At 43.7% G+C, this 26338-nt stretch overlaps 1 protein-coding gene across 1 annotated transcript in view; it reads right to left on the reverse strand.

Annotated features, from left to right (window-relative positions):
- Positions 1-479: 479 nt before the first annotated feature.
- Positions 480-26338, reverse strand: part of LOC139648504 (utrophin-like) — a gene marked incomplete at its 3' end in the record, with an annotated part of 40467 nt that continues 14608 nt past the window's right edge. Inside the window, exons 7-29 of the mRNA XM_071524650.1 lie at positions 25769-25941; positions 24400-24515; positions 23500-23666; positions 19673-19909; positions 17776-17957; positions 16734-16884; positions 15930-16049; positions 14940-15041; positions 14307-14414; positions 13490-13669; positions 12546-12712; positions 12279-12402; positions 11980-12067; positions 10947-11191; positions 9969-10137; positions 8531-8664; positions 6216-6353; positions 5970-6083; positions 5448-5603; positions 3532-3702; positions 3124-3315; positions 1813-1947; positions 480-629 (exon numbers count right to left, since the gene is read on the reverse strand). Of these exons, the coding sequence (XP_071380751.1) occupies positions 480-629; positions 1813-1947; positions 3124-3315; positions 3532-3702; positions 5448-5603; positions 5970-6083; positions 6216-6353; positions 8531-8664; positions 9969-10137; positions 10947-11191; positions 11980-12067; positions 12279-12402; positions 12546-12712; positions 13490-13669; positions 14307-14414; positions 14940-15041; positions 15930-16049; positions 16734-16884; positions 17776-17957; positions 19673-19909; positions 23500-23666; positions 24400-24515; positions 25769-25941 (3519 nt within the window). The remainder of the gene's footprint in view (positions 630-1812; positions 1948-3123; positions 3316-3531; positions 3703-5447; positions 5604-5969; positions 6084-6215; positions 6354-8530; positions 8665-9968; positions 10138-10946; positions 11192-11979; positions 12068-12278; positions 12403-12545; positions 12713-13489; positions 13670-14306; positions 14415-14939; positions 15042-15929; positions 16050-16733; positions 16885-17775; positions 17958-19672; positions 19910-23499; positions 23667-24399; positions 24516-25768; positions 25942-26338) is intronic.

Genomic DNA, 26338 nt, shown 5'->3' on the forward strand with positions numbered 1-26338 from the left:
TATATATTCCCCATTCACAGTAAGGATAAGGGTACGTTCATATCCTGACAATAATAAAAACCTGAGTTTGATAGCCGGGATAGTCTATTATTAGCCATTATACGCAGGCATGTAAACACTTTATCCCAGACATTGTTGGTTTCTGCTCTACTGAACAAGGTATGTAGACGAATGTGACCAGCTTATCCCTAAATATGACCTTAACACGGATATGAGCAGTTACAGTTGTATATACCTATACAGCCTATAGGTATAAGAAGAAAATGCTCATATTTGCAAGGGAAGTATTCAAATCCATATTCACACAGTAAAAAGAAAATATTTTCATAGGAAACATGTAGAGGCACCTAATTCTTATTGAATACCTAACTAGCAAATGATGCCATCTTATTTTTTTTTCACAGTAACAAAACCACACACACACACACACACACACACACACACACACATACGCTGACACACAAAGAGAGGGTGCTGACCTGGTGGCTGAGCTGGTCGTAGCGGGAGTTGAAGGCCTCTAGTTTCTCACTAATGAGTTCGTCCAGTATGCCTCCGTCTATCAGCGTCTGACCCAGCTCTCTGATTTGCGTCCGGTTGTCCCCGGGGTGACGAAGCACGCTCTCCAATGACTGGTGGTGGATGGAGGGACAGAGACCAACAGGGTAAACATACGACTGAAGAATCACAGCCGTGCAACCAAAGAATCAAGAGAAACAAGCGAGAAACACAACGAAAAGGAAGGAAAGAGAGGGAGAACCGAAATTCTAAAAAAACGAAACAGTAAAACAGTTGCCATACCACAATCAACACCAACAACCACAAAAATAAAAGATAAAACTACCTCACTACTCCAAAATTAAGCCCCAGCATCAAGTCCGCAGAGAGAACAAGAAGGTAAACGTAGGATCAAAACTAGCGACCAAAGACTCAGGAAGGAACACAAAACACCAGAGAGGAAAAAGAAAGTGAATGAGTGAGGACTAAAAGTGTGTGTACGTGTGCGAGTTTAAGAGTGAGGAGAGACAGAAAAACTGAGAGGATGGAGCGCAGATGAAGAAATTGTTCGACCGGGTGTGCCCGACAGATGCTAACCCAAGAAAAAAAGATGCTAACCGAACGACAAAAGAGAGAGAAGCGAGAGAGAAGCACGCCGAGTGACAGCGCTCGTTTTGATGCAACAGTCATGTGGGGTCATTAAAAGTCCTCTTCCTTCCCGGAGGTAGCGGACAGAGAGAGAGCGAGAGAGAGCGAGAGAGAGAGAGAGAGAGGGAGAGAGAGAGAGAGAGAGAGAGAGAGAGAGAGAGAGAGAGAGAGAGAGAGAGAGAGAGAGAGAGCCCCCCCCTCCACCTAGAGGGGTTAGTCTGATTAGGACACTAGGAGAGTGGTATGGGGGGAGAGGGAGAGAGAGAGCAAGGGGAGAGGAAGAGAGAGGGAGAGAGAAAGGGAGAGAGGGACATAGAGTGAGGGAGAGAAAAAGAAAAAAACAGCCAAACATACAAGGACAAAGAAGAACAGGGGAATCATTGTCTTGGAGGGTCTTCAATTTCCTTCATCACTATGTGATGTTACAGAAGTGGCAGTGTGATTAAAGTGACTCTGACAACCGTGCTGCAGGCTATCTACAGATATAGCAGCAGAGCAAGACAAAGCAGAAGAGATTTAGAATAAGGCCGGGTCAGAGACAATGAGGTTATTAACAGAGTTATGATATTAAACGAGTTTGAGAATTAACAGGGAGAGGCGGTAAGGGAAAAACAAGAAGTGTAAGTATTAGAGTGAAAGATGTGTGTGTGTGTGTGTGTGTGTGTGTACCTCCAGAGCTTCGTTGACAGCTTCAGTGCTTTCTGGTAGGTTGTCAGTAGCCTGGACCTTCTCCTCCAGGGTGTTGAGCCAACTCTGCTCCAGGTCCAAGTACTGAAGCAACTCCATCCAGCAGGACCAAACCTCCTACACAGTACACCCCAACACACACACACACACACACACACACACACACACACTGAACTGTAAGGCCTTTCTATGAAAAATGTTTCAAACTCTTCCTCCAAATTATACTACAAAACTCGAAAGATACAGGCAGGAACACAGGGGTCGTAGTGACTAACACACTTCAGGCAAATGACAAAGAGAGAGCATAGGCATAACTGTAACTCAGTGATGTGTCTGATGTTTACCCTCTAGTGTCTGGAGGCTGCTATATAAAACACAGCCCCTCCAAAATGTGACCTTCCACTGGGGATTAGCACTGGGAACCAGGTTCGCCAGTATTCCCCTCCAGCTTCTGGTCCTCCTCCAGTGGAAATCAACGTAGGGGGAACCAAGGAAATGACATGCCGCATAAGTCTGTCATTCTAATCTTGAATCATGAGAAATGCGAGTTGTAACACACATTAGACTATATGGACTGTGGTGCATATAAATATGAACTGCTAATTTTGATGTTAGTTTGAGCTGTAACAGTCTTGTCTACTTGGGACTGAAAATAGACCTACCTTAGCCTTCAGGCCTGTAGCCAACCTAAACGCACTGTGACCCCCTGGCTTCCCTCTTCATGTTTCAGCATCTCATTCTAATGTCAGGAGTTTGGCATAGAGGGTACACTGAATAATCAAGCTAGAAACCCTGAAGATGTGGTATAAGTATATGATTTTGCAGGATTATAGGGCTAAGCGGACACTGTTTTTAACAAGCCAATAGCTTAGTAGTCTTATTAGTGCAGCACAACTTTCCTTATCTGGCATCCTCACTAGTAATGCTGGCTGAGGCTGAAGGTGTTTAAAAATGAAAGATAACTTTGTTTATCATAAGATGACAAGGACAACCGGTCCGGTATCTATCTAGTTGATGTTATAAACGTTCAGGTTCCATGTAAATAGAGCCTTTTATCATTATCAACAGATATATTACACTAGGCTCACTGATCTTACAAACAGCTGGGCCACAAGGCAACTCATCATTTTTCGAGAAGCTATCTTTTAGGCGGACTACTAAAATCAAACCAGTCCTACATCATTTACCTGAGGAGAATGCACAACGTTCTCAACGGTGAAATGTAGTCATGTTTGGGAAAAATGCTTAATCTCTTCCCCAACACACACACACACACACACACACACACATTACCTCCAGAGTGTGGCACTTGCTCTTGAAGCGGTCACAGAGCTTGTGGTAGTTGGCCAGTACACCGCCCAGCTCTGAAGTCAGCTCCTGTCCACTGCTGCCACCAGGGGGCGATTTTCTGGACACCAGCATGTTGATGTTGTCCTTCAGGATCTTTACCCTAACCTCCTTCTGTAGCACATCCTCTTTAGCCCTCTGAGAGAGATGGGGAGGGGAAGGTGCATGGGGGGCAGTGACGGAGAAAGGCGATTGATAATTTAATACAAAAGCAGGAAATAAAACTCCATTTAAACACTGTATGATCCCCTTATGATTCATTCTGACCTGACTTTCTGTTTGACAAATTGACACAAGACATTCTTTCTATAAGCGTTCCCTTGGCTTACAGTACATCTGTGCCTCCATTCCCACCTTCATCTCATCCAGCGCTCCCTCCAGCTCCTCAGGACTCTTGTACTCAAAGTCCCGCATGAGAAACTCCTCGTCGACCTGGGTCATCCACTCCTGCATCTCCGCCAAGTCCTTCCTCAGATTCACCTGCCTCTCCTGACTCTCTGCCACACGCTCCTGGTGGCTCAGCAGCTGGAGGGACAGGGACAGACATGTGATTAGGTTCTTTAATGAAACACAAGACTGCACTTTGTAACCCCCTTTACACCTGGCATGCGTCCTGGGCGATGCACATACACACAAAACAAGTATTATTGCTCCCACACATGAATTACATGCACATGGTACAAATAGAACATAAACAAGTGCACACTAAACATTTGTGACGCGTTCTATCATTTTCAGTTGGAAGTTGCAACAGCGAATTAAATGTCGATAAATGTGATTTTATGAGAAAAAATCGATTTTTGGCTGTTTTGGGGTTTCATCAGATTTTAATAAAATAAAGCCTTGGCTTTCATTCTGTGTGAAGATTATTGTGAAATTCAAATGCTAAATATAGTTTTGAAGCTCATAAAGGTAGGGTGACAAGCAGAACTACTAGCTTAGTTTGTCAACAAAGCTCACATTCCTCATGTTGTCAGGTTCGCAGTTTTCAATGTACTTGGAAATGTTATAAATGCTGTAGGACTTAAAACGCTGTTTATAAACTTTGTCAGGGTTGTATTGTGGAGTTTTGTTATTGGTTTGTTATTTTGGACTAGTTTCATTGATCATTGGGCTGTTTATGGGTTTGGTTTAATTGGCACTGGGAGGGTTTTGTCGCTAAGAACCTGGCAACACTTCTCCCCGTCCCTCTCTCCCCTTACTATGTGTCCCTTAAAATTATGAATGAACATCTGCATAGTAACAGGTTGACCATCGTTCACTTTATTGTCTAATCAAAATTATTGTTTCATCTGCGGGAAAACGTAGTTGTCTGGCATCTCAGCCTGTACGTGTGTGTGTGTGTGTGTGTGTGTGTGTGTGTGTGTGTGTGTGTGTGTGTGAGTGTGTGTGAGAGAGAGAGAGAGAGAGAGAGAGAGAGCAAGAGAGACAGAGAGAGATTGAATTGAATTGATATTATTAAAAGACATAGAAATTAATTCCCGTGAGGCAGAAATTGCTAGATTACTAAACTCAATGTCTGTAAGAGGAGCAGCGACTGACGTGCAATGGACTGATATAATATCAGACTACCTGTCGCGAGTGACACCGATGCATCTTCCTCACAGTCTGACAGTCCATACACCAACAATACGAGCCCTGAGGCTACAGGCGGAGAGACTGAAGATGAGGAGGAAGATATTTCTATCTGCGGCTCTCCAGTCTGTAGAAGGTGCCTATGTAAGCGAAGACTGTGGCCACGAAATCCAAAAGGCCCGCGACTATAGGTGCCACTGTAAATGCACATGCACAACCACGTTCACGTGCACGTGGTTGTGCATGTGCACGTGGAGTGTACACGCATAAATAACCATGTGCACATTAGTTTGCTTCTCCACATACACATGAGCTGTGCCTTTGTGAAAAGTTGAATTTCAAAATGTCAATGTGTGTGTGTGTGTGCGTGTGTGTGTGTGTGTGTGCATGTCTGTGTATGTATGGGCACTCAAGACTGCAAATGTAATGTTAGTATGTTATGTTATGTTTGAATGATTTCTTTATTTGAATAAATGTCTCAGAATTGACTTCAAACTTTGAGGCCCTTTTTCTCAAAAACATAGTTTGTAAACAGTCAAGACATCGAGGGGTGCATCTCACTCAATCTTTGGAGTACAAAGATAATTTTGATATCACCAGAAAGCTTAAATTCTCCAACAGTGTATTAAACTCAAAATGGTTTGAGGGGTCAATGTGACTGGAAATTATAGAGGAGGTCACATTTATTTCCTCACCTGTTTGCTGAGCGTGTCCCACCTGCCCTGGCAATCGTCCAACTTGTCCTGCCCCCACTTGGCCAGTCCCGGTACTGCAGCCCCCTGCACCGCGCACACATTCTCTCTCATCTGCTTCAATGAACTCTCCACTGACTCCATCTCACTCACATACTCCTGGGAAGCAGCAAGAGACAGAAAGACAAAGACAAAAGTTATTCTACTTTGCTGACATAAGAAATCATATTCTCAACAGGGTAGGAGGTCAATTCACTTTCATTTTAACCAATTCAGGAAGTGGATTCTGTTTAAAATTTAAAATTGTAAAATCTTTTCTCTCCAAAAGATCGCTGTGTCTGATATAGACAAAGTAATAGAGAACTGAAAATGAATACTCTGTTGTAAACAAATAAATAGCAATTTCAATTTACATTTTGAGTTAACTAAGATTAAACTGTTTTTACCATGAGTATGTCAAAATCTGTTGTAATAAGTTTGAATTTTAATGGCATTTTCCAGCTTTTGAATGCAGTGCCCTCTGACCTTGCACTGGTTAAGCTCCTCCTGTAGCCTCTCTGCGTCGCCCGGCCCCGTCGCGTCCCGTGACATCAGCTCCTGAACCGCATCCAACCAACGTTCCACTTCCACTATGCGCACCTACAAACAATGTTAAAGTGAAACAACAGTGTAAGTAACAGTCAAGCTTAACGCAGTAAAGATGAAAAAGTTCCACATTAGTTTTTCTTTACAGCTGTAGGCTTTCTATACCACAGATGATAGCTACTCTACCTGACTGTCCTTCAGGCTACCCAGGATGCACTGCAGCGTGCCCAGCTCCTCACGGGCCTTGGAGGAGAGCTGACTCCATCTTTGTAGTTCAGCAGGATCCGAGGCCTGCTGTGTTTGCTCTATCTCTATACACAGGCCCTGAGGAGGAGAGGAGTTCAAAAACTTAAAACTGCATTACCCATAAGGCCATTATGTCTGCTGTGGAACTTTTGGACAGGCTGGGCTTTGATGTATAATGTCCAAGCCGTGTATATCAGTAAGAGACAACGCTGGACATTGAAATGAAACTCTTATTGCCACTAAGGGAATTTGCACGCATAGTGTAACATGCTCATATAAGAACAACAACAACTAACAGTGAGACGTGCCCTTGGTGAGAATAGGATAAATGTTTCTAACCAACCTCTAGGTTGACTAGAGCCGGCTATCGAAACACAATAACTATCAGGACTGTAACCATTTCAAAAGAGTGTTAATGTTGAATTCTTACCATGGGATCCCAGGTTTTCTACTAGTGTATGGTCTTTTTTTTTTTACTCTAGCATAGCCTTATTCCAGTTTATTAACCTATACAAAAGTATTTTTAAGTAAAAAACACTGCTCTTTAAGTACAAGGGTGTAACAACAATGTAGATACAAAGTATTGAAATATTTGTTTGCACAGATACAGTCTGTGTTGTGTTGTTACACCCTTTTAAGCATGCGCTTTTTGTGAGATTTTTATTACATACTTTTGTACTTACAATATTTTTCCACAGATTCATACACAGGTTTATGCACCGGAATAAGCCCATTTTAAAGTGCTCCCACATTTTTATTGAGAAAAACAATTGACTATGGCCAGATTCTATTTACAAAGCCAATGTCATGTGGAGGTTTTACACAGAAATACGTTGCTACCCAAATAATGTATCAAAATAATCTGCATTTTTGCATTGTGAAATGCTAATTTCAAAAGAAAGAAACAATACCTAGTCCTAAGGATGACTTTCACCTTATATCAGCAAGCTAATTGCCAATAGGATTCAGGGAGCCGTGTTGTGGTTGACAGGCTGACGGACTGGGTGAGTGGTTCCATACTGAGCTGTTAGGCGCTCCGTACCGCAGCCTCGCTCATGGGCACGCTGCCCAGAATGTGCCAAGTCCCCACCCCCCCGGCACCGTGCCCTATCTGCCACGATAACAAGACCTAGGGCTGAGCCACATTCCACTGAAGGATGGAGGAGGAGACAAACACACACCATCACACACACAAAACAGAAACATACACACACACATACACACACTTCCCCCTTTCCTTCTACTCAGTGGTTTGATACAGAGGGAAGTGACTGTCTGAGAATGGGGCCTATTGTGTGCTGTATAAAAGCAGACTGCAGACACAGATTTGCACACACACTCACATACAGTATATGTACAAGCACACACACACACAGTCTGGAAGTGTGGAGTTGAAAATGGAGTCCTTTATCTGTTAGTGGAGACAAACAGCTCAGAAGTCTGAAGACAACTGTGCTATCAGTTACAGTTGTCAGATTAACCACAACATAACACAAAGAATTCAAAATAGGAAACAAATCATATTGTAATTTTTTGCTGATTATTGTGAATACGAACTGCAGCATATGAGGATGCGCTTTAGTATATAGTTTTCTTTTTCAGTTTGCTTGATTATAATGAAAGTTATTATCCAGTGTGCAGCTTGATTTGTGGGCCAGAGATTCTGCACAACATGGATAACGAAATGCGTGACCCTTGTGATTTGGAAATTGGATTAGTCGTTGCAATTTGATTATTTTCCTATTAATTGCACATTTCTAGATGCTATTAGTCACACTGGACAGACCAACCAAGACAGAACACAGCAGAATTACAGATAAAAGACAGACAGATAGATGACGGGAAAGAAGAAAGAAGGGAAAAAAGGAGAAGAATAAAGGAAGACAGGGGGTCACGACAGGAGAGAAACTCAGTAGGATGGAGAGTGACATAAGAGCAAGTGAAACGCAAGAGATGAAAGGAAACAAAGTATTCATAAAGCATTTCCAACACTCCACTATGACAATTTTACCAATGAGCATGAGCTAAATTAAACAATCTAGCACAGCAAAGAAATATAGAGGAATAATCTGTGAAAATAATTGAAAAAGCCTAGCGGTACTTTGCATTTCAAGTCACGCATGAAATGTGATTTTTTTTTTTTTTTTTAGGGGGACGTAAGCTAGGAAAATATTAGCACTGTGCAACGCTAATTTTAGACTTCCTTGTATCTGAGATCCATTCACCCTTAATCAAACCCATCATGCACTGCTCACCTGTGCCTGCTCCACTGCCCTCTCCGTGGTAGGGATGTCTACTATGCCCTCTCTCAGAGTGCCCAGTCTGGCCTCCAGGCCCTCCACCGGGTCTGGAACCATCTGGTTTTCTGCGGCCTGGAGACTGGCCAAGGCTGGAGGAGAAGAGGAGGAGGAGGAGGAGGAGGAGGAGGAGGAGGGTGAGGGGAGGTTAGTGGAGAACAGAGGAGAGAGAAGAGAATATTTGAGGTGAAGAAATCGAAAGGCTTGCATCAAGCTACCACAAGGGGGCACTGACTTGTTTTGGGATTTCCCCAAGAGTGTGTGGGGGTATGTGTGTGTGTGCGCGTTTTCCACACTGTTAAGAGGATTCCAGATGTTTGACAGCCTGTGTCTCATCAAAGTGAGCTTAGATGCGCTCTCATAACCAACCCAGACCCGTCAATCACACCAGCTGAGATTTCAAATACACTATAAAATGCCTTAAGAGACTTACTGTATCTGCCTAAATTAATAAGGAAAGTTATGCAGTACCCATTTGTGACTATTTTAACCACATGTATGTTGAATGGTTAAACTCTTTCTCCGTTTACCTTCCTGCTTCTGTTCCTCCACTTGTCTCTCGCTCTCCTTCTCTGTCAGTGTTTTAATTACCAGGTGATTTAATGGTTACATAAACTGCCTATGTTTATATACACAAAGAAGAATAGAGATGGAGATGGAGAGGGAGAGCGAGAGAGAGAGAGAGAGAGAGATAGAGAGAGGCCCCAGTGAGAGGTAAACTCCCCTCAAGCAGAAACAAAATGGTTTTCCTTGGCTCTCATCCAAAAACTCACAGTTATAAAAGCCCAAGAGGCAGAGAAATACACACGGACACACACACCCACCTAGGGTCAAAAGACGAATAGCGTTCTCCAATCTCCCTTTACACACTCTTTTTTTGGCCCGAGAGCAGTCGTAAATTCCAGAGGTAAAACAGTGACTGATTTTCAGGACTCCTTCAACTCTATCCTCAGGTAGAGATGGAGCTGGCACAGAAGTGTAATCTTACACACAATCACTCACTTACACACGCACACGTTTGTGAGCTTTTGGAGGCCATATAAGGGCATCATCTATTACTTGTGGCTGGCCAAGGCTCCATATAAAAGCTGTCAAATTCACACAACTCCAGCAGGACTGGACTCAACCGATCTCAGCCATCACTCTTCACGTCTCCCTATAAACCTGAAAGCTTTGAACCAACAGAGAGAAATAGTTCTTTGTCTATACATAGGTTTGAATCTGCCAACCTGCAGCTCTCTGAAATAAGCAGATGCCCCAAGGCTGTCAAGTTGTATGTGTGAATAGATATATGTGTTATTGTTGGTGCTGAAGAACGCTGTCAGCTTTTGGAACATGGCTTTCCTCTGCATGTCTTGATACATTATACTGATATATTTTGGCTCTTCTGTGGTACCTTCGTTGACCTCTTGCTCTCTGCTGTGTAGCCGCTGCAGCGTGGAGGCGTGGTGGGCTGACACCACCACCATGTTGTCTCTCAGAGTGGGGGTGGCTCCCAGTGACCCCGCCTCTGCAGACAGCTGCTCCAGTCGCGGGCTCAGGGCAGCCGCCTGGACCAATCGGGACTGAGGAGTACAAGGAGGTAGTAGAAAAAGAAAGAGGAATTTGATCAACTTGACACAACAGAAAGCAGCCAGGGCTAAAGCTACGGCTGTTGTGATTAGTGGTTTTGTTGAACATTTTTCTTAACAACTTTTTTTTTTTAAAGATGAGGAATGATGAGACAACGTAGTTTACTTGACACTGTGGTTCAGCATTATATATATTTTACTCCATCATGCTTTACCAACGTCTTCTTCGAGGAACCTAGCTTTTATAAGCGTTCTCTGTAAATAAATGACGTGTCGTAGCGCTCAGGGAAACCACACACCGCTACAATGAGCTTGTCATCTATTTTGGAAAAAGATTTACAGGCGCCTGGATGGAGTTGAAGCGGACTGGCTTTCGCTTTGCTGCGTAAGGTGAATTTCTCAATTGCTCAAATTGAAAAATGTCAACTCTCAACGCCTCTCCAGCTCAATTCATGCCACCTGAAGAAAAGTTGCCTCCATTGTGCCTCGTTCGCTTCCTTCCATTGTGCTTCCTTCGCTGTTTTTTTCCCCCACTTTCTGTCTAAACGTTGAACCCAGATCTTGAACCCAGATCCTCCAGCTGAAAGACAGTCTCCCTATTCACTACACCACCTTTCTGCCCTCATGGCTATTATTTTGGTCTATACGTATGTGTTTTTAATGTCTGTTTCATGCCTGATGCCTGTGAGAATTGTCCTTCGGGGATAAATAAACTTATGTAATTAATATGAACTGAATTGCATTAAAAGTATAAGAGAAAAAGGTTAAAGGTGAAAATCAGGGGGCGAGATATTGAGTCTTACCTGACATTCTCCACTCAGGCCCTTGAGCCCGTCCTCGTCGTACGTTTCCACGGCCGAAGTGGAGTCCAGCCAGCGGTCCTGCTCCTCCAGGGCCCGGTCCAGGTCAGCCAGCTCCGCCGACACCGCCCTGACCCGGCTCTGGACGCCGACCCGCTCACGGGCCGCCTGCAGCTCCCTCCCGCACACGTCCCATTCAGTTTGGATCAGGTCTATGTCTGCCCTCACTGAGTCCACAGACACACCCTCTACGAAGACAAAGACAGGCAGACAGACAGAATAGATCACAGTGACTGACTGTTCCTGTCCGCTTTTCTTTGTATATTCAAATAATTCAGTAGATTGATTGTTCATCTTCTTGTTTGAATTTGTCCTGCCTCTGCTTTGAATTTTTGGAGGGAGAAAAAAAAAAGAGACCCCATTGAGGCAAATAATGGGTGGAGTGAAAACAGAAAACACAGATGAGAGAACAGAAAATATGATGGGAAAAAGAATGTAGTAGAGTTCAACGGAAAGTTTGGTGTCGTGCAAATCCACTCCAACTTAGCAGTGCTGCCCCACTACACTTCACTGCCTCCAGAACAGTGTAAACACATAAAATCCTGAGTGCCTGTTCATTTCATTGAGCAGTTATATGAAGTCAGCAACCCTGAAGGCTGACAGATTTTTACTGCTCTACCCACACCGACCCGCGCAGGAAAACACACACACACATACACACAGACCCCCAGATTACTGGCATATCCAACTGAATCACAATAAAAAATTTGTCTTATAAATACCTGGAAAATACCAAGCAGCTGTGGAAAAGTGGTAAAGTCTTACGAGACAAACACAATTAAAACACAGAAATGGAAGATTTCGGTTAGAGCCAATAACTACGAGCACTTGTAAAACACAGCACACCTTGGGAGAAATTTAGAGGGAATTGTTTAAAACGATTATTTATTTTACTTTGATGTCAGAGCTAGATCACGATTGCACTAATTCAGCGTCAATCAATCTCTGCAAGGGCAATCTCCTCTGTGCCTCATACCTCTCTCCAGCTGGTCCATCAAGGCCCGCCCCTCCTGGGTCACTTGACCAATCGTGGCTTCCTTTGCTGTTAGTTCCAACTCCAAAGTCTATAGTGATTGGACAACAGATAGTTAAGGTAGGTACAAACAACACCCTGTAGGATGGTGTAGTTTTCAAAGATTGTATTATTTATTTATTTTTTTTTAACATTGCTATAAATTATAATGTCTGTTATCATATTGTTTTTTTAATCTTTGCTTTTTTTACAGTGTTTTTTTTGTTTTTTGTTTTTTTTTTAAACAGAAAGCACCGGTTTACCTTGAGTTTGTCCTGCAGGTCTGTTGTGTCAGTTGTAGTCTCAGGTTGTGTGGAGGCCAGGGCCTGAGCTGAGGCCTTCCATGTTTTCATCCAGCTCAATAGGTCAGATAAGTTACTTTCCAACCTGCAGAACACAAAATGTATGTGTGTGTTAGCATGTGTGTGTATGTCCTTTGTCCTTATACTTTCCTGAGAGGGTAAGGTGGAGAGCGTGTGTGTGTGTGTGTGCATGCCTGTGTGTGTGTGTATGTGTGTCCCAATTCTTACACTCTTCTGACTTCTGCATCTGTCTCCACCAGTCGTTTCTTCGGGGGAGCAGGCGGGGGCAACTCCTGGTCAGCGATGGAAGCAGCAGCGGTCATAGCAACTGAATCCACGACGACGACTTGCTCTTCCACCTGAGCCATCCCAGCGTTGGTCACGGCCTCCATTACCTTAGCAAGGGTCAGAAATCCACCAGTCACCAACAGACAAGTCATGAGACCACTGGGGCATTTTGATCTTACAGATAAACATCACCTGTACAAATACTTGTTAGGGAAAAAACATTTTCATACACTTTAACATTACAATTTAACATTAAAATCACTAACATTGTAGTGATTTCTAAACTCCTATAGCCCAACTATTTTGGACTATAAAAGAAAAGATGAGAAATGTGTATTTTTCATCCTTCTATTATTGTTATTTTTTTTGCCCCAGTTGCTGCCTCTCATGTCTTCATTCAACCTCCTTCGCCCCCCGCCCCACCTCCCGTTTGTTTCATCCTGACCGCTGCAACAGACCAAACAACACACACACTCATACCGTGTCCAGCTGTGCCCACTGTCTTTTTTACAAAGTAATTGGTGGAGTGGTGGCTTGTAAAACTATAATTTCAAAGTTTCCCCAACATTGAGGGTTTGAATTAAACTATGTGCCAGTTTGAAACTATAAGATCTGCTGGATTTGGTTGGCTCAGCTGTCATGTGCTTTATGCCACAGCAGAGAATTGCGGCAGCTGGTATCCATGAATCCATGATAATGAAATAAAATGTGAGTCAGGACAGTTAGGGTGCAGACCCAAAAGGTGTGTGTGTGTTTTTCTACCAGCTCAGGTGTGATAATTATTGTGACGTTTTTAAGAGAACAGAGTCTGTTGGGAGATGAAACCCCTTATGTTTAAGATGCGAGCAAAGCATGGACAAACACACACACACATACACACATACCTGGAAGGAGCAGTCCTCCAGCCTCTGCACCAGGTTGTCCCATCTCTGGGCCAGCTCCTCAGTGTCCCCCTCGATCTTGGCTCCCGCCTTGGCGCTCCGCAGCAGCGATGTCACATCCTGTCCTGCGTCCGACAGCTGGTCCAGAGTCCTCCTCTTCTTTTCCATGTCTTCCTTCAGAATCTACAGGACGGAACGACACAACTATCAAAGCTGCTGTGGGTTATGGGATGAAAAGTAGCTTTCCAGTGGTACTTCCCTTCTATGTGACCAACATGTATGGTATGTATGGTTTGCCTGAGCAATATAAATGATTCATCTAAAATCATTTAAGAAGGTAAGGAAATGGGTTGCCTAGACTAAACATCAAAACCTTGACGTTCACTAATGAAGGCAGTTACTGATACCAACTGCACTGTTATTGCACTGTCTAGACAAGAGTGCAACGTTAGGGTACCTGTCAGACAGAAATTCAAAGATATGCTTAGGTAAGAGCTTTGTAATATATTACATTTGTGTTGACTCTGAAGTACCCGCTAGAGTTTCAGCCAAATTTAAATGGCATCCTATATCTAATAACTTTGTGCTGTGAATGCAGATTGAATTTGCGATGCAAACAAAACACGATTCCTTTGAAATGAATGGCATTGCTAAAATAAGAAATGGCAGGGTAATACACAGATTCACTGTAGTAAAGCAGATGAAGTGATTATTATTATTATTGAAAGCACTTTTCCATTTCTAGGTAAATGTTAATGATCAATGATGTTGTGGCACTGCAGTGAATCTAAATGATGCCATGTAGCTGCAATCTACTTACCGCTAATCGGCGCACATTAGCATTCATTTCACTTGGGTCCTTAAAGTTGCTGGTCTGCACTTCACTCAAGGCCTCGTCTTTTTCTGCCAACCATGCTTTGAACAAACTCTGCAGAAGAAGGTGGGAGAAAAACGCTGATTTCATTTAGTGGTCAAACACCTGAGTTACCTGATTTAAAAACAATCTTGTTTTTAATTTAAACAGCAGTGTACGTAGGATTATAAAGGATTTTCCATCCAAAGGTTTCTGGTAACTAAGAGCGGAGGTTCTGAAAGAATACACTTCACACTGAATGGACTTTCATTCAGTGCCGTGAAGGAATGAGTGCTCTGTCCTTCACAGGCTACAGTCAATGGAAAAAAATGTGAGTTGAGCAGTTATGAAGGTTCAAATTAAGGCTGTGAGCCTTTCTGTGCATCTCAATATAGCTCAATGGATGCGGAGAGAGCCTTCAAGTACTACAGCTGAAGTGGTCCTAGATGAATGGTTATTAAATTAGAGGGAGGCAGGAAGAGAGAAAGAGAATGAGAGAGGTGTGTGTGTGTGTGTGTGTGGGTGTGTGTGTGTGTGTGTGTGTGTGTGTGTGTGTGTGTGTGTGTGTGTGTGAGAGAGAGAGAGGGAGTGACGTCCTACCTGGTCCTCTAGAAGCTGTTGCCATACCATGAGGACTTCCTGCAGCTTGTGCCACCTCTCCTCCGTCCAGCGACACACAGCTGCCCAGCGCTCACCCAAAGACTGAAGGAAGGACAAAGAGACCAGTCAACGTTTGGACACACCGGATTGAACGCACCATGTTTTTCATTATCTTAAAGCCATTTTTAGACAAATATAAATAGTGAAGTTGATGCCCATGAATTTCTTTCCAAATCCTTAAAATAATCTACTGTAAAGAATCTAAAATATAAGATAGTTTTGATTTGTTTAAGATTTTTTGGTAATTACATAATTCCATTTGTGTTATTTCATAGTTATGATGCCTTTACTATTATCCTAAAATGTAGAAAATGATAAAAAAAAATGAAGAAAAATGCTTGTGTCCAAACTTTTGACTGGTAGTGTAAAGCAGCAGGAAAATCAGGATAACAAGAATTACAAATAAATAGTTGTATGTCCAAAAACAACTGAAAAAAAAAACAAACAAAAAAACATTTCCCTGATTCCCTGTGATTAAAAAAGTCAGCATTGTGCCTTAAATTTCACCTTTCAGGACACAGCGTAAAGCTTAAGATATAATGTGGAATTTATTTAAACATCCATATGTTCAGTCTATTGATGTTTTCTTCATGTGTTTGGCATGTACATGGAGTCTTAATTCCAAGTGCAAGTCTATTTTACACCAGTGGTCACAAACATTGCAAATGTAAACTCAAAATCCATGTAAAACTGAAGTTTAGCTGTAACATACTGTCAGCTCTTGTATCAAAAGTTCAGACAATAAAATTCAGAGTGAAAAAATCTAGCTCCAATCTCATAAATCATATATGTACATAAGGCGGCAGTGGCAACAGTGTTTCAACAGAGTGTACCATATTGCCATTCCAGAGTAGGAGGCAAATATATAATGTATATAATGGCACATCAGCAAAATGAATCCACTAAGCCGCAGTCAGGCTGACATCTTACTTGTAGTTGCTCCTCCAGGGCAGCAGTGGCGCTCTCGCCACTGTTCTCGTCCACCACCACCACCATGTGTGTCAGAGAGTTCACCTTCACCTGCTCCGCCTCCAGGTCGTTCTGAAGCTCCTGAGCAGAAACGCAAACAACACATTGAGCTCGGTCACACATTACCCATTAACACAGAGCTGGCAGAGAGGCTGTTCAGCTTTATGGTGACAACATGGAGAGAGCGCGGGGTCGATGACACCTGCTGCACCCGCAGGTTCAATCAGACGACAAAGCAATCATACGACTGGTCTGTCTGTGGGGCAGACTGAGGGCGACAGACAGTCCAGTCAGTCAAAATACATACAATCACGTTGGACCACATCTACTACGGCCAAGAAGAAAAACTTCTAGTAACTCCTGTGACCTACCAGTCATATTGTGCTTAAAGGAGGATCAATACTTCAGGAAAGTAGGGTTCATCTGTGGAGAATAACATACCCCACTTGATTCCTGGGCAGCTCCAAGTGTTGTTTTTGTGGTGTGCTGCACACAAACTTTTTTGTTTTCTAAACCTGTTTTCGCTTACACCAAAGAACACAACGGCAAATGTTTTTGTCGATTGGCCGCTTCACAGCTACCAATCCCTTCTCCTTTAGACCTTTTCCCCTTCAGCTGTGTGTACCAATTATCTTTCTCTTCGTTGACTACATCCATTTTTCCGTAGATCAGAAAAAGCATGTGATTGCCCCTTTCATACGTCTTGTAGACTTGAAGTGAATTTGTAGCACAAACCTCTGCTGTCAAGTGTGAAACTCTCCTTACTTTGTGCTGCTCTATCTGTGCCTTGTAGCCCTCCAAGTCTCCAGCCACCGTCTCCGTCTCCATCTTTCTGATTCGCTCCTCAGTCTGCGTCAGCCAATCGGAGAGCTGCTGCAACTGCTGCTGCTGAAGATCCATTAGGACCTCGTGGAGCCTGGAGAGGGAGGAGGAAGAGAGAGACAGAGAGGAAAGAGAGACAGATGGAGAGAGAGGGAAAGAAACCAACCAAGACAGAAAGAGTGAGAGACAGATAGTGAGATTGAGAGAAAATATGTGTGGGGGAGAGAGAGAGAGAGAGAGAGAGAGGTGAAAAGATAGAGGTAGTAGGGATGCAATACCAAATTATCAGTTGAATAAGCTTTACAATGACTTGTCTATTCAGCTGGTTTAGTATGTTCTCCATGCGTGAGTTAATTAATTGCTTCATAGCAGACAGAGTGAACTCACAAGTCATGACACGTACACATATGCACATAACACATACAGACTTGAAAACGAATTCTCCAGTGGATATCATGAATGAAATCTATAAACAAGTGTGTGTGTGTGTAGTTTTGTGTGTGTGTGTGTGTGTGTGTGTGTGTGTGTGTGTACAGCATCATAAACCTTGATAACATAGATTGAGCTCTCGACTTGTAAGGCCATTTGAAGCCTAATCAAGGCTTGTCTTATCAGGTGACAGTTTTAGGGCCAAATCACACAGGACACGTTTTTAGCAGCAGAGGGAGTAGTGGTTTTCAGCATTTTGCAGCTTTTGTGTTGCTGGGTGCCTCACATTTTTAGAAGAGCGCCTTGAATGCCCCAAGTTATAAAAAAGTTCCAACTGAGAGCAGAAAGGCAGCCTGCGTCACTGTTGTTTTTTTCCTCTACAGTCCAATCCATTCAACGGAGAGGCAGGACTTCTCCACCGACTCTTGTAAACAATAAACATGGCGGATCACCCGGAGCTTTACGACTTCACAAACAGGAGTTACCACGATCTAAATAGAAAACAGCAGGGCTGTTTTAGATTGTTTTAATTGCGTGTTTGTGTATGTGTGTCTACCTGGCCTGGCGGTCCATGCTGGCCACTCGTAGGCTCTCCCAGCGGGAGTTGAGAAGGGTCATCTGCTCCCGGATTTCATCCTCCTCCTCCTCTGTCAGGTTGCCCTGGGCGATCAGTTGGTTACCCGCTTGCAGCACATTACCCACGCTGCTCTGGTGTGCCGTCAGCTCCATCATGAAGGCCTTGGGGTGAGGTGGGGAGGGTGACAGGTTAGGACAATATACTGCAAATTTACAACTCTAACCCAGATAGTTTCATTTTAAATTGTTGGTCTTCTTGACAGGCTTTGTCTGGAAAGCTATCACACAGCCTAACACCCCTCCCCAGGACAAAGAATGGAATTCCAAACTTGGAAGAGGATAATAACTACCTCTCTGTATGTAAGTTAAGGGAGACAGTGTGTGTGACCACATGCCCTGAGGAGCCAGATCCAGAGTAGCCTGACATGGAGGCCTAGCGCTGCCTCTATAATAACCTGGCTGGAGCTCCATGCTGGCAGAAACACTTGGCAGCTACACACTAACATCTGGACATGTTTCTCTCTCCACTCTCTCACATCACTAGCTAGATAATATCACTAGCCACCTCCCTCCAAATGCATTGTGGGTCACCTCAGCTCCCTTGCATTCATGGGTGTTGCTGTGGCAACGGTCATACTAGCCTCTGAGGACAAACTGCAAAGGGCTGATTCTGTCAAGTGGCCAATTGAGGCTAATTGCAAAACAGAAATAGGAAGGAGAAAAAGCTTCAAGAAGGAATGCACGAGCGAATCTGAAGGAGCTAGTTTGCTTGTTAACCCCTCAGAGGAGCTGCTTTCAGCTGGTTCTTGTGGCAAGCAATATGTAGGCCAATGAATTGAGTTATTGTCTGTTTCTCCGCCGAGCTCTCTGGATGAGTAAGCATTTTCCGACTGGGCACTTCTGAGCACATTGTTTTTGATGAGGCTTTGGGGAAATAGCTGGAGTAAGTGGGGGAACAACCTCGATGAAACAACCTGGATTGATTTTTTTAACCTCCTGAAAAGCCTGGCTCTTGAAGAGGCTTTGGGTCTTGTTGCTCTCACTACCAGCTTTCTGGTTTGACCTGGATTCCAAACATTAAACTTCTCAAATAATCACATTTCAGCCAAGGGAATCCAGCCAAAGCCCCTTCTCACACACGCACACACAAATGCGCAGACACACACACACACCCTACAACTACACCTTCTCAAGCAAGTAAGCTCTGGGCCAGGGCACCATGGGGTGCTATGCGCCACTGTTCTCAGCAGAATTCCTGGCATTCCCAACATGTACGGAGCATGTTCTATTGGACGTGGGAGGCCCCTATCTCTGCAACACTACTATCTTCAACCATGGAGAGAAGGTTCATAGACAAGAAGCTGGTGAGCAAGTCAGAAGAACAACATGCACATGTAACTGTACAGTGAAACTGTGCCACACTTCATTTATGAGTGTCTGAAAAAAGTTTACCATATAACTGAAAAAAAATTATGTCTGTGAAGAGTCTTATTCCAAAATGCTGCATATCCATTAAGGAAAATTGTACATACCTTAAGTTTATCATTCAATAAAGAGCATGTAGTCTGTAAAAGTCTATACTTAAATTGCCTTCTATCCTTTCATAAGTTTTAATTTTGTGCTATCAATCATTTTGTCACTATTTTCCAATGGGGGATATCTCATTTTAGAGTGAAACACTTCATATTAGATACAATTAAATAAAACTTAATGATACCTGTGGTAAAACGAGGTCAAATAAAGGGTCATATAAAAACCACAGTATGAATTAACACCTGTGGGCACATACATTATGTGTACCTGTATACACGCATGCATGCATGCATGCATGCTTGCATCTCAGCACACCCTGGGCCAGCCTGCGTGTCTCCCCCTACCTCATGTGTGTGGAACTGCTCCTTGACTTCCTCCACATCGTCCGACACCTCGTCCTGCATGTGCAGGGCGTCCTCCGCCGACAGCAGCCAGGTCAGTACCTCCTCCAGCGTGGCCTGGTAGCTGTCCAGGTCCACCTCCATCAGGCTGCCCTCCATCTCCCCCTCTGTCTCTGTCAGAGTGCTGGGGGTCTCGGGCCGGGGGCTTCCACCCGCCTCTTCCACCTCCATAGCCAGACCCTGAGAGACCTGAGATGGGGGAAGACAAAGGTTGACCACGTTATGAGACATATACTGTAATCTCTGTTATTATCATTATAGCATTAAGATACATAAACTTAAAAACTTAATATGTCCATTATTATTATTATCATCATCATCATCATCAGAAATAGTAGTCTAGTAGTAGTAATAGTAGTAGTGCAAGGAGTAGAAGTAACAGTAAATGTAATAGTAACAGTAGTTATAAAAGTACAGTAATAGTATTTAATGATGAGGGATAGCTTGTGGTAGGAGGCAGGTAGTCTTCAGTTCTTAGTGTCATTCTACAATGTCTATGGTCTTAAAACTAGAAAGGAAAAAAGAAAATGTTGTAACTGTTGTGCTGATGTGTGACATTCACATGGCTACAGTAAAACTTGGCAAACACTAAATTGAAATAGCCTGTTGGGACAATGATGCCCGTGCACTGAGACCATGCCTAACACCTCCCTTCCTCCTGTATTGTGATTTTCATCTGCAGCATCAGTGGGCAAGTTTTAAAATAGCTCCATACATGCGGGAGAGACCTGGGCTGCTCTGGAGCCTGCAGAGTGACCTGCCCTGCTCTGTGAGGAAAAAAAAAAACAACAGAGCTAAACCTAAAGGCCTCAGACACTGGGAGGTACGCCCATGGCAAGCTGGGCAGGTCAACCTTCATTCCAGGAATAGCAGTGAGTTACAAACACAGTGGTATCCTGGGTGAAGTTGGCTCTACAGTCAGAAAGATGAGAAACAGGCGAGGGGAATGAACTCTGAAATGGGCATGGGATTACCGGGTGCAAAACCGGGTGCCGATGTAGCATGGCAAAAATGTCCGGAGCAAAAAGAAGAAGAGGAGAATGGGCAAAGGAAAAAGGAAGTGTGTTTGAATGGGAGCAGGTTTCTCCAGTAAATAAAGTGGCACCCAGTTGATTCAACTCTCACACTTCATGCACTGCGATTTGAAATCACACAACACTCAAGGTAAAATTGGCAAGATAACCCTGCTGTGTAATTACGGTAGTCTTGTCAGTCTGCAATTTCTTTCAACAACCTCTCTGTATCCACCCTTCCTACATCTAACCACCATAAAAGAAGCAATTCAGCTGTATTTTAAACTGAATCTCAATCCTGAATTCAGTTATACATAGGGCTGTTACACACTGTATGGACATGTGGGGCCTTTTACAGACAACAGCAGTGACAAACTTCCAGGTTTCCATTTGTGTAAAGGAAATGTAAGAAAAAACTGAGTAAACCGTAATCTGTGTGGAGCTGAAATGAAGAGGAGATAAAATCTTAGCAGCCACCACTGGTAGCCATGCCAAGTCAGAGATGAGAGAAATGCTAATGGGTGCTGGGATTGGTCAAACGGACCTTTGTTTTCCAGACTGAAATTACCCAGCGGTAATGTCTGTGTAGTGAGCTCAGGAAAAGGTCATCTGTTGAAAATATTCCATGACATTTTGGACATTTTGGAAGAAGTCACACACCCTTTCTGTTAGCACAGTGCAGGCCTAAGTCTGTCAATGGCGGAGAGAGAGAGAGAGAGAGGGAGAGAATGAGTAAAGCGAGAGAGAATGAGTGAAGAGAAAGACAGTGAGTGAACGGGAGAGAGAATGAGAACGAGAGAGAGAGAAAACTGCAGCCTTGCTCTATTTATTGACTTGAATGGCTGTAAAATAGCTGTGGTCTGGCTCAACAGAACACTTTATTATCACCAGATGATGTGCCCAGCTCAATCACTGCATTCATCGCTTTGCTGTTGTGATTCTGGAGCATGCAATGCATCCCCATGCTTACTCCAATGCGCTCTTAATCAGTGATATAAACTGTGAAAAAGAAAATTCTTTCTAACTTGAAAGACGGGGAACCAATAAAACTTAATGTGTTCTAAAGTCGTCATCAATATTGAAAACAATCATGATTCTAAAATCTACATACAAAGCTCCTAACCGCTGTTATGAAGTGGTCACTGAGGGGGAAAGCAAACACAGTCGTCAAAAACAAAGACAGCCTTTATTTCTTCTCCACTCCCTCTCGCTACCAGCAGTATTACGCATCACTTCCTATGGGGAGAGGAAGTGTGCCAGGAAAGAAAACCCCTCGTTGGACCAATCAGAGCGCCATTTAAACAGACTTTTCCAGTGCTCTTTCCAAGGCGTGGGGAGCGTTTGCCCACGGGCAATAAAAACTTAAGAGGTGGTTTAGGGACATTCTGACTTCCACCTGGAAAACATCCCCAGTTAAACTAAAAACTTCTGAAAGGAGCTGCCCCATGGCTATGTGTGATTGAAAGAAGGAATAGAGTGGGTGGGGAGGGACTAAAGAAATATTTTCTGATACATATGCACATAGGCACATACACATAAACGTCAATCATAGATTCTTTTTTCTTGCCCAACTGCTAAAAAATGCTTTGAAACTACTCTAGGGACTATTCTATCTGTCAAAAAACGAAAAGGATGAAGCAAAGTTGTAGATAGATCACAAAGAATGAAAAAAAGGACATTCTGAAATGCCCACAGATGTCAAACATCTGACAGTATAAACATGTGCCATGTCAGTCATATAAATAAAGTATAAATTCCATCGAGGCGCCCGCCACCCACATGGGCAACGCTAATGTTCAAATAACTATCATTGACAACTGTCTGCTACCTATGCACACACTCCCATTCACATCAATTAAATCCCCCATTTCCTTCCATCCTCTTAGAGCTCTGCGTTTACAGCAGCAGCACGCGGCTCGGTCCGCTGGCTAATGTCAGAGGGGTGAGTCATGGCTCTGCTCCCTGTTTGCCTGCGCCTGCTGAGCTTTTCATGAGCAGAGCTTGGTGGGGGGAATGAAGGAGAGGGCCTTTTCAGAGTGGGAGTGACTCATTCTAACCAGCAACACACAATGAGAAACTTTACAACATTCCCCATGCTCGCCCATAATAGAGTCTGTGGCCTTCATACTGAATGTTATCAGAAACGCAACACAACAGCATAAAGTTTAAGTAGCTGTTATGAGTTGAAATGTTTGTGACTCTGGCTTCTCTGCTGTTTAAAAAGGATCTGAGCTATCATCCGCTCGCTCATAGAAAGAAGTAATGACTTGTTTACAGCGGGGCTGAGAGAGTGATTCAGACAAGCAGCCATTGGGAGAGACATATCTGCCTGTCTGAAGCACTCTGTCACTACTGAAATAATTGGCCCATGGGGATTAATGAGGTTGTATTGTACTGTCTTTATTGCTGTATTGTATTGGCTTTACAGCTATGGCTTCTTAAAAGTTTGCACATAAAAGAGCACCTTGGCTTCTTTGAAAAAGTCAGCGACCCAGTGAGTCGACCCTGGACTCCAGTCAGCACCTTTTGTGCAAGTAGTTTTTAAAATAGTTACTGGGTGCCCAGAGATAGTAGAGTGGTTGTCTCCTCGCTCTAGAACCGCACGCCATCCCTTGACTCCCCTAGGATCAAATCCATGCAGCGCTTTCTCTCCCGTGTCTCCCCTGCTACTTTCCTGCGTGTCTCGTACCCACTTGTATCATATCGCAGCATGTGGAGATTGTATTGTATCGGAGTTTGTTGTGTTGCACACTTTACCTGAGCACTGAGGCCCGCGCCCGAGTCCGCAGCCTCCACTTTGTATTTGCGCGGCAGGGTCTCCACCTCTCTGATAGCCTCCATGCTGACATCTTTGGGCAGGACAGCGAACAGCGACGTCACGTACATGATGATGGACTTCTTATCTGGCAACTGCACCGCCACATCTGAGAGAGAGAGAGAGAGAGAGAGAGAGAGAGAGCAAGACGGAGGGAGGGAGAGGGAAAGAGGGGAGAGAAGATGGGAGATAAAAATTAAGCGTGAGAAGCAGGAGGGAGAGATGGGGGAATAAAAAGGTGAAAATTGCATTATGAGGAAAACGAAGCGGCAGGGGAGATGGGGTGAGATGGAGTGAGATAGCGGTAAAGGGTGCAGGGGAGGAGATTAGATGGGGTGAGAGGGGAGAGAGAGAGGCAGGTTGAGGCACGTTATGCTCATTAAAGCCTGGCTCTGACACGGGTCACGTCTGCCTGCCCCTCAGTCGTGACATAACAAGGGCTGCCTAAACCTAGACAGCTAAAGCACACATACACACAGAGAGCAGCTACAGGTGATACATGAACTATTTAAACATTTTATACAAACACCGTTTCTTACAAATCCCCAGCCAAAGACAACACAGAGCTATTTGCTATACAGTGAGCATGTCCAAGTTTTGGCAGAAGATGAACGAAGCCTTCTTGAACCCATGCTATGTTTTGATTGTTTGGTATGTGTGAATTCTGCATAGTAAAATGATCATCATTCCACATGCAATTTGTGTTTTATGTACTAGCATAAAACGTCTATGTAGTTGATAGGTTTTTTTCTGAACAAACTCCAACTATTCCAGTGCACATAAGTACAGTTGACATAGACCTACAGTGTGAACAAGAGTGAAACGGTTGACTGTGCCAGTACCTTCAGGGTCCAGTAGCCTCTCAATAGCCAGCTGGTCTTTGGCTACAGTGAATGCATGGTCCAGTCTCTCCACAGGGCTCAGTCTGACCACCTGCTGCCAGCTGAACGCATTTGGCCTGAAGACACACACACACCAACAGCAATGTGAGCAACAACATGGAGTCAGCAGAATCTATGCTTTCCGACACAACAGCACAGATTAAAGTTAAGATTAAGGCCAACTCATAAACCACTTAAGACACACAGATATTCATGTTATGTAAAAAATTTGTTTTGCATATAGCAGGAATGTGGTTATACGGGAGGTGGAGGTTTCTTGGCCAATTCACATTCATTTCTAATGTGAAATTACCATTTCCTGATCGCATCCATGATGTAGAGACAAATTCATATATGTTTGTCTTGTGCACTGAGTTCAGACAAGACTCTTCCCCGACTGGTGCAGGGGGGGCTTGGGTTGAGGCTGATGGGTGTGGAATGTGTGTGTTCAGTGATCCACCTAAACCCTAGCCCAGGTCTAAACCAACACTGGCCTCTCTCACAGCCTGTGTGTGTGTGTGCGTGTGCGTGTGTGTCACTGCTAACAACAAAGGGTTGTAGAAAGGGGGAAACACCCCTGACTCTTCTCTTGCTCTCTTTCTTTCACACACACAGCGGCATACACACACGCACACACACACACACAAACTAAGCGTGTGCAAACAGTGACATGACAGGCGTAAATAGAGCAAGTCAGGCTGTGTACACACACACCCGGCAGGCGCTGACCTGCCAACCTGACCTTCCACCAGTGACACAGCCCGGGTATCTCCCTCACACACACACACACACACACACACACACACCAGGGGTCCTACACATCCTCCATTTCTAAATTCCAGACCTTTTCCAGACCTAGGTTTCTTGACTGCATTTGATTGATGTTCAGTGGGATATATGCTTAGAGTCGCTGGGCAATATTATATATATAGTAGTAGACTATTATATATATATAGTAGACTGTCAACTACTCCATATCAATCTAAAGCACAAGATTATTTTTCATAACAACAAATATCACAATATGGGATATATGCAGTTATAAAATGTGTAGTCATACATAAATTGGGACTCAACAACTCCATACTTTCCATACTTTTTTGAGCAGAACTTTTCAAGACCTGGAAATGCTGAATTTCCTTTCCCAGTCTTTCCAGACCTGTGTAAGAACCCACGTGTGCGCACAAACATGCAGACACACCCACACGCAAAACCGCACAGTCAAACACAGTCAAAAGCTCTTCAGCCCTTTGTCAACTTCACCAAGGTTGGGATAAAAATGTTTGTCTCTTTAACCACTGTCCCACCCCGCACCCCCACCCCGCCCCACCTGAAGCGGTGCAGGATGGCGTTGAAAGCCAGGCCGTCGGCCCAGCTGGTGGTGAAGTTGAGCACGTTGACCTCTGGGTAGGAGCGGCTGCACTGGCGCACCCAGCTCAGTAGGATCTTCTCACTGTTGGTCTGCTGCAGGTTGGACATGATGTCCTTCATGATGTCTTTCACCTGTACACGGACATGTGCACACACACACACACAGACACAGACAAACACAAAAAGATACTTATGAATAAACAGAAGTAAAACGTGTGCATATGTACATTCTGATTCCATTTCTCTTCCTAAATTTCACTTTTACATGGTCATTCTATGCTCACGGGAATATTATAACAGCACTACGGCCCTGACCTTTGCACCACTTAATTTTGGTTGCTTGTAATTTTGTTGATATAGAAAGTGAAGCTTATTCCACTGATGCACTCACTGTACGACACACTGGATAAGAGCATCAGCTAAATACTGAATCTTAAATGTAAATGTAAACAAAGCAATTGTATTCAGTGTGCAAGCTCACATTAAGATAACCCTTTTGAAAGTAACTTTCAGCAGGTCAGACCTTTCA

Source organism: Centroberyx affinis, unplaced genomic scaffold, assembly GCF_046629955.1.
Source record: "Centroberyx affinis isolate AG114_WGS23_722 - 3 ecotype Tasmania unplaced genomic scaffold, CSIRO-AGI_Caff_v1 ptg001216l_1, whole genome shotgun sequence".
In the NCBI taxonomy this organism is placed as follows: domain Eukaryota; kingdom Metazoa; phylum Chordata; class Actinopteri; order Beryciformes; family Berycidae; genus Centroberyx; species Centroberyx affinis.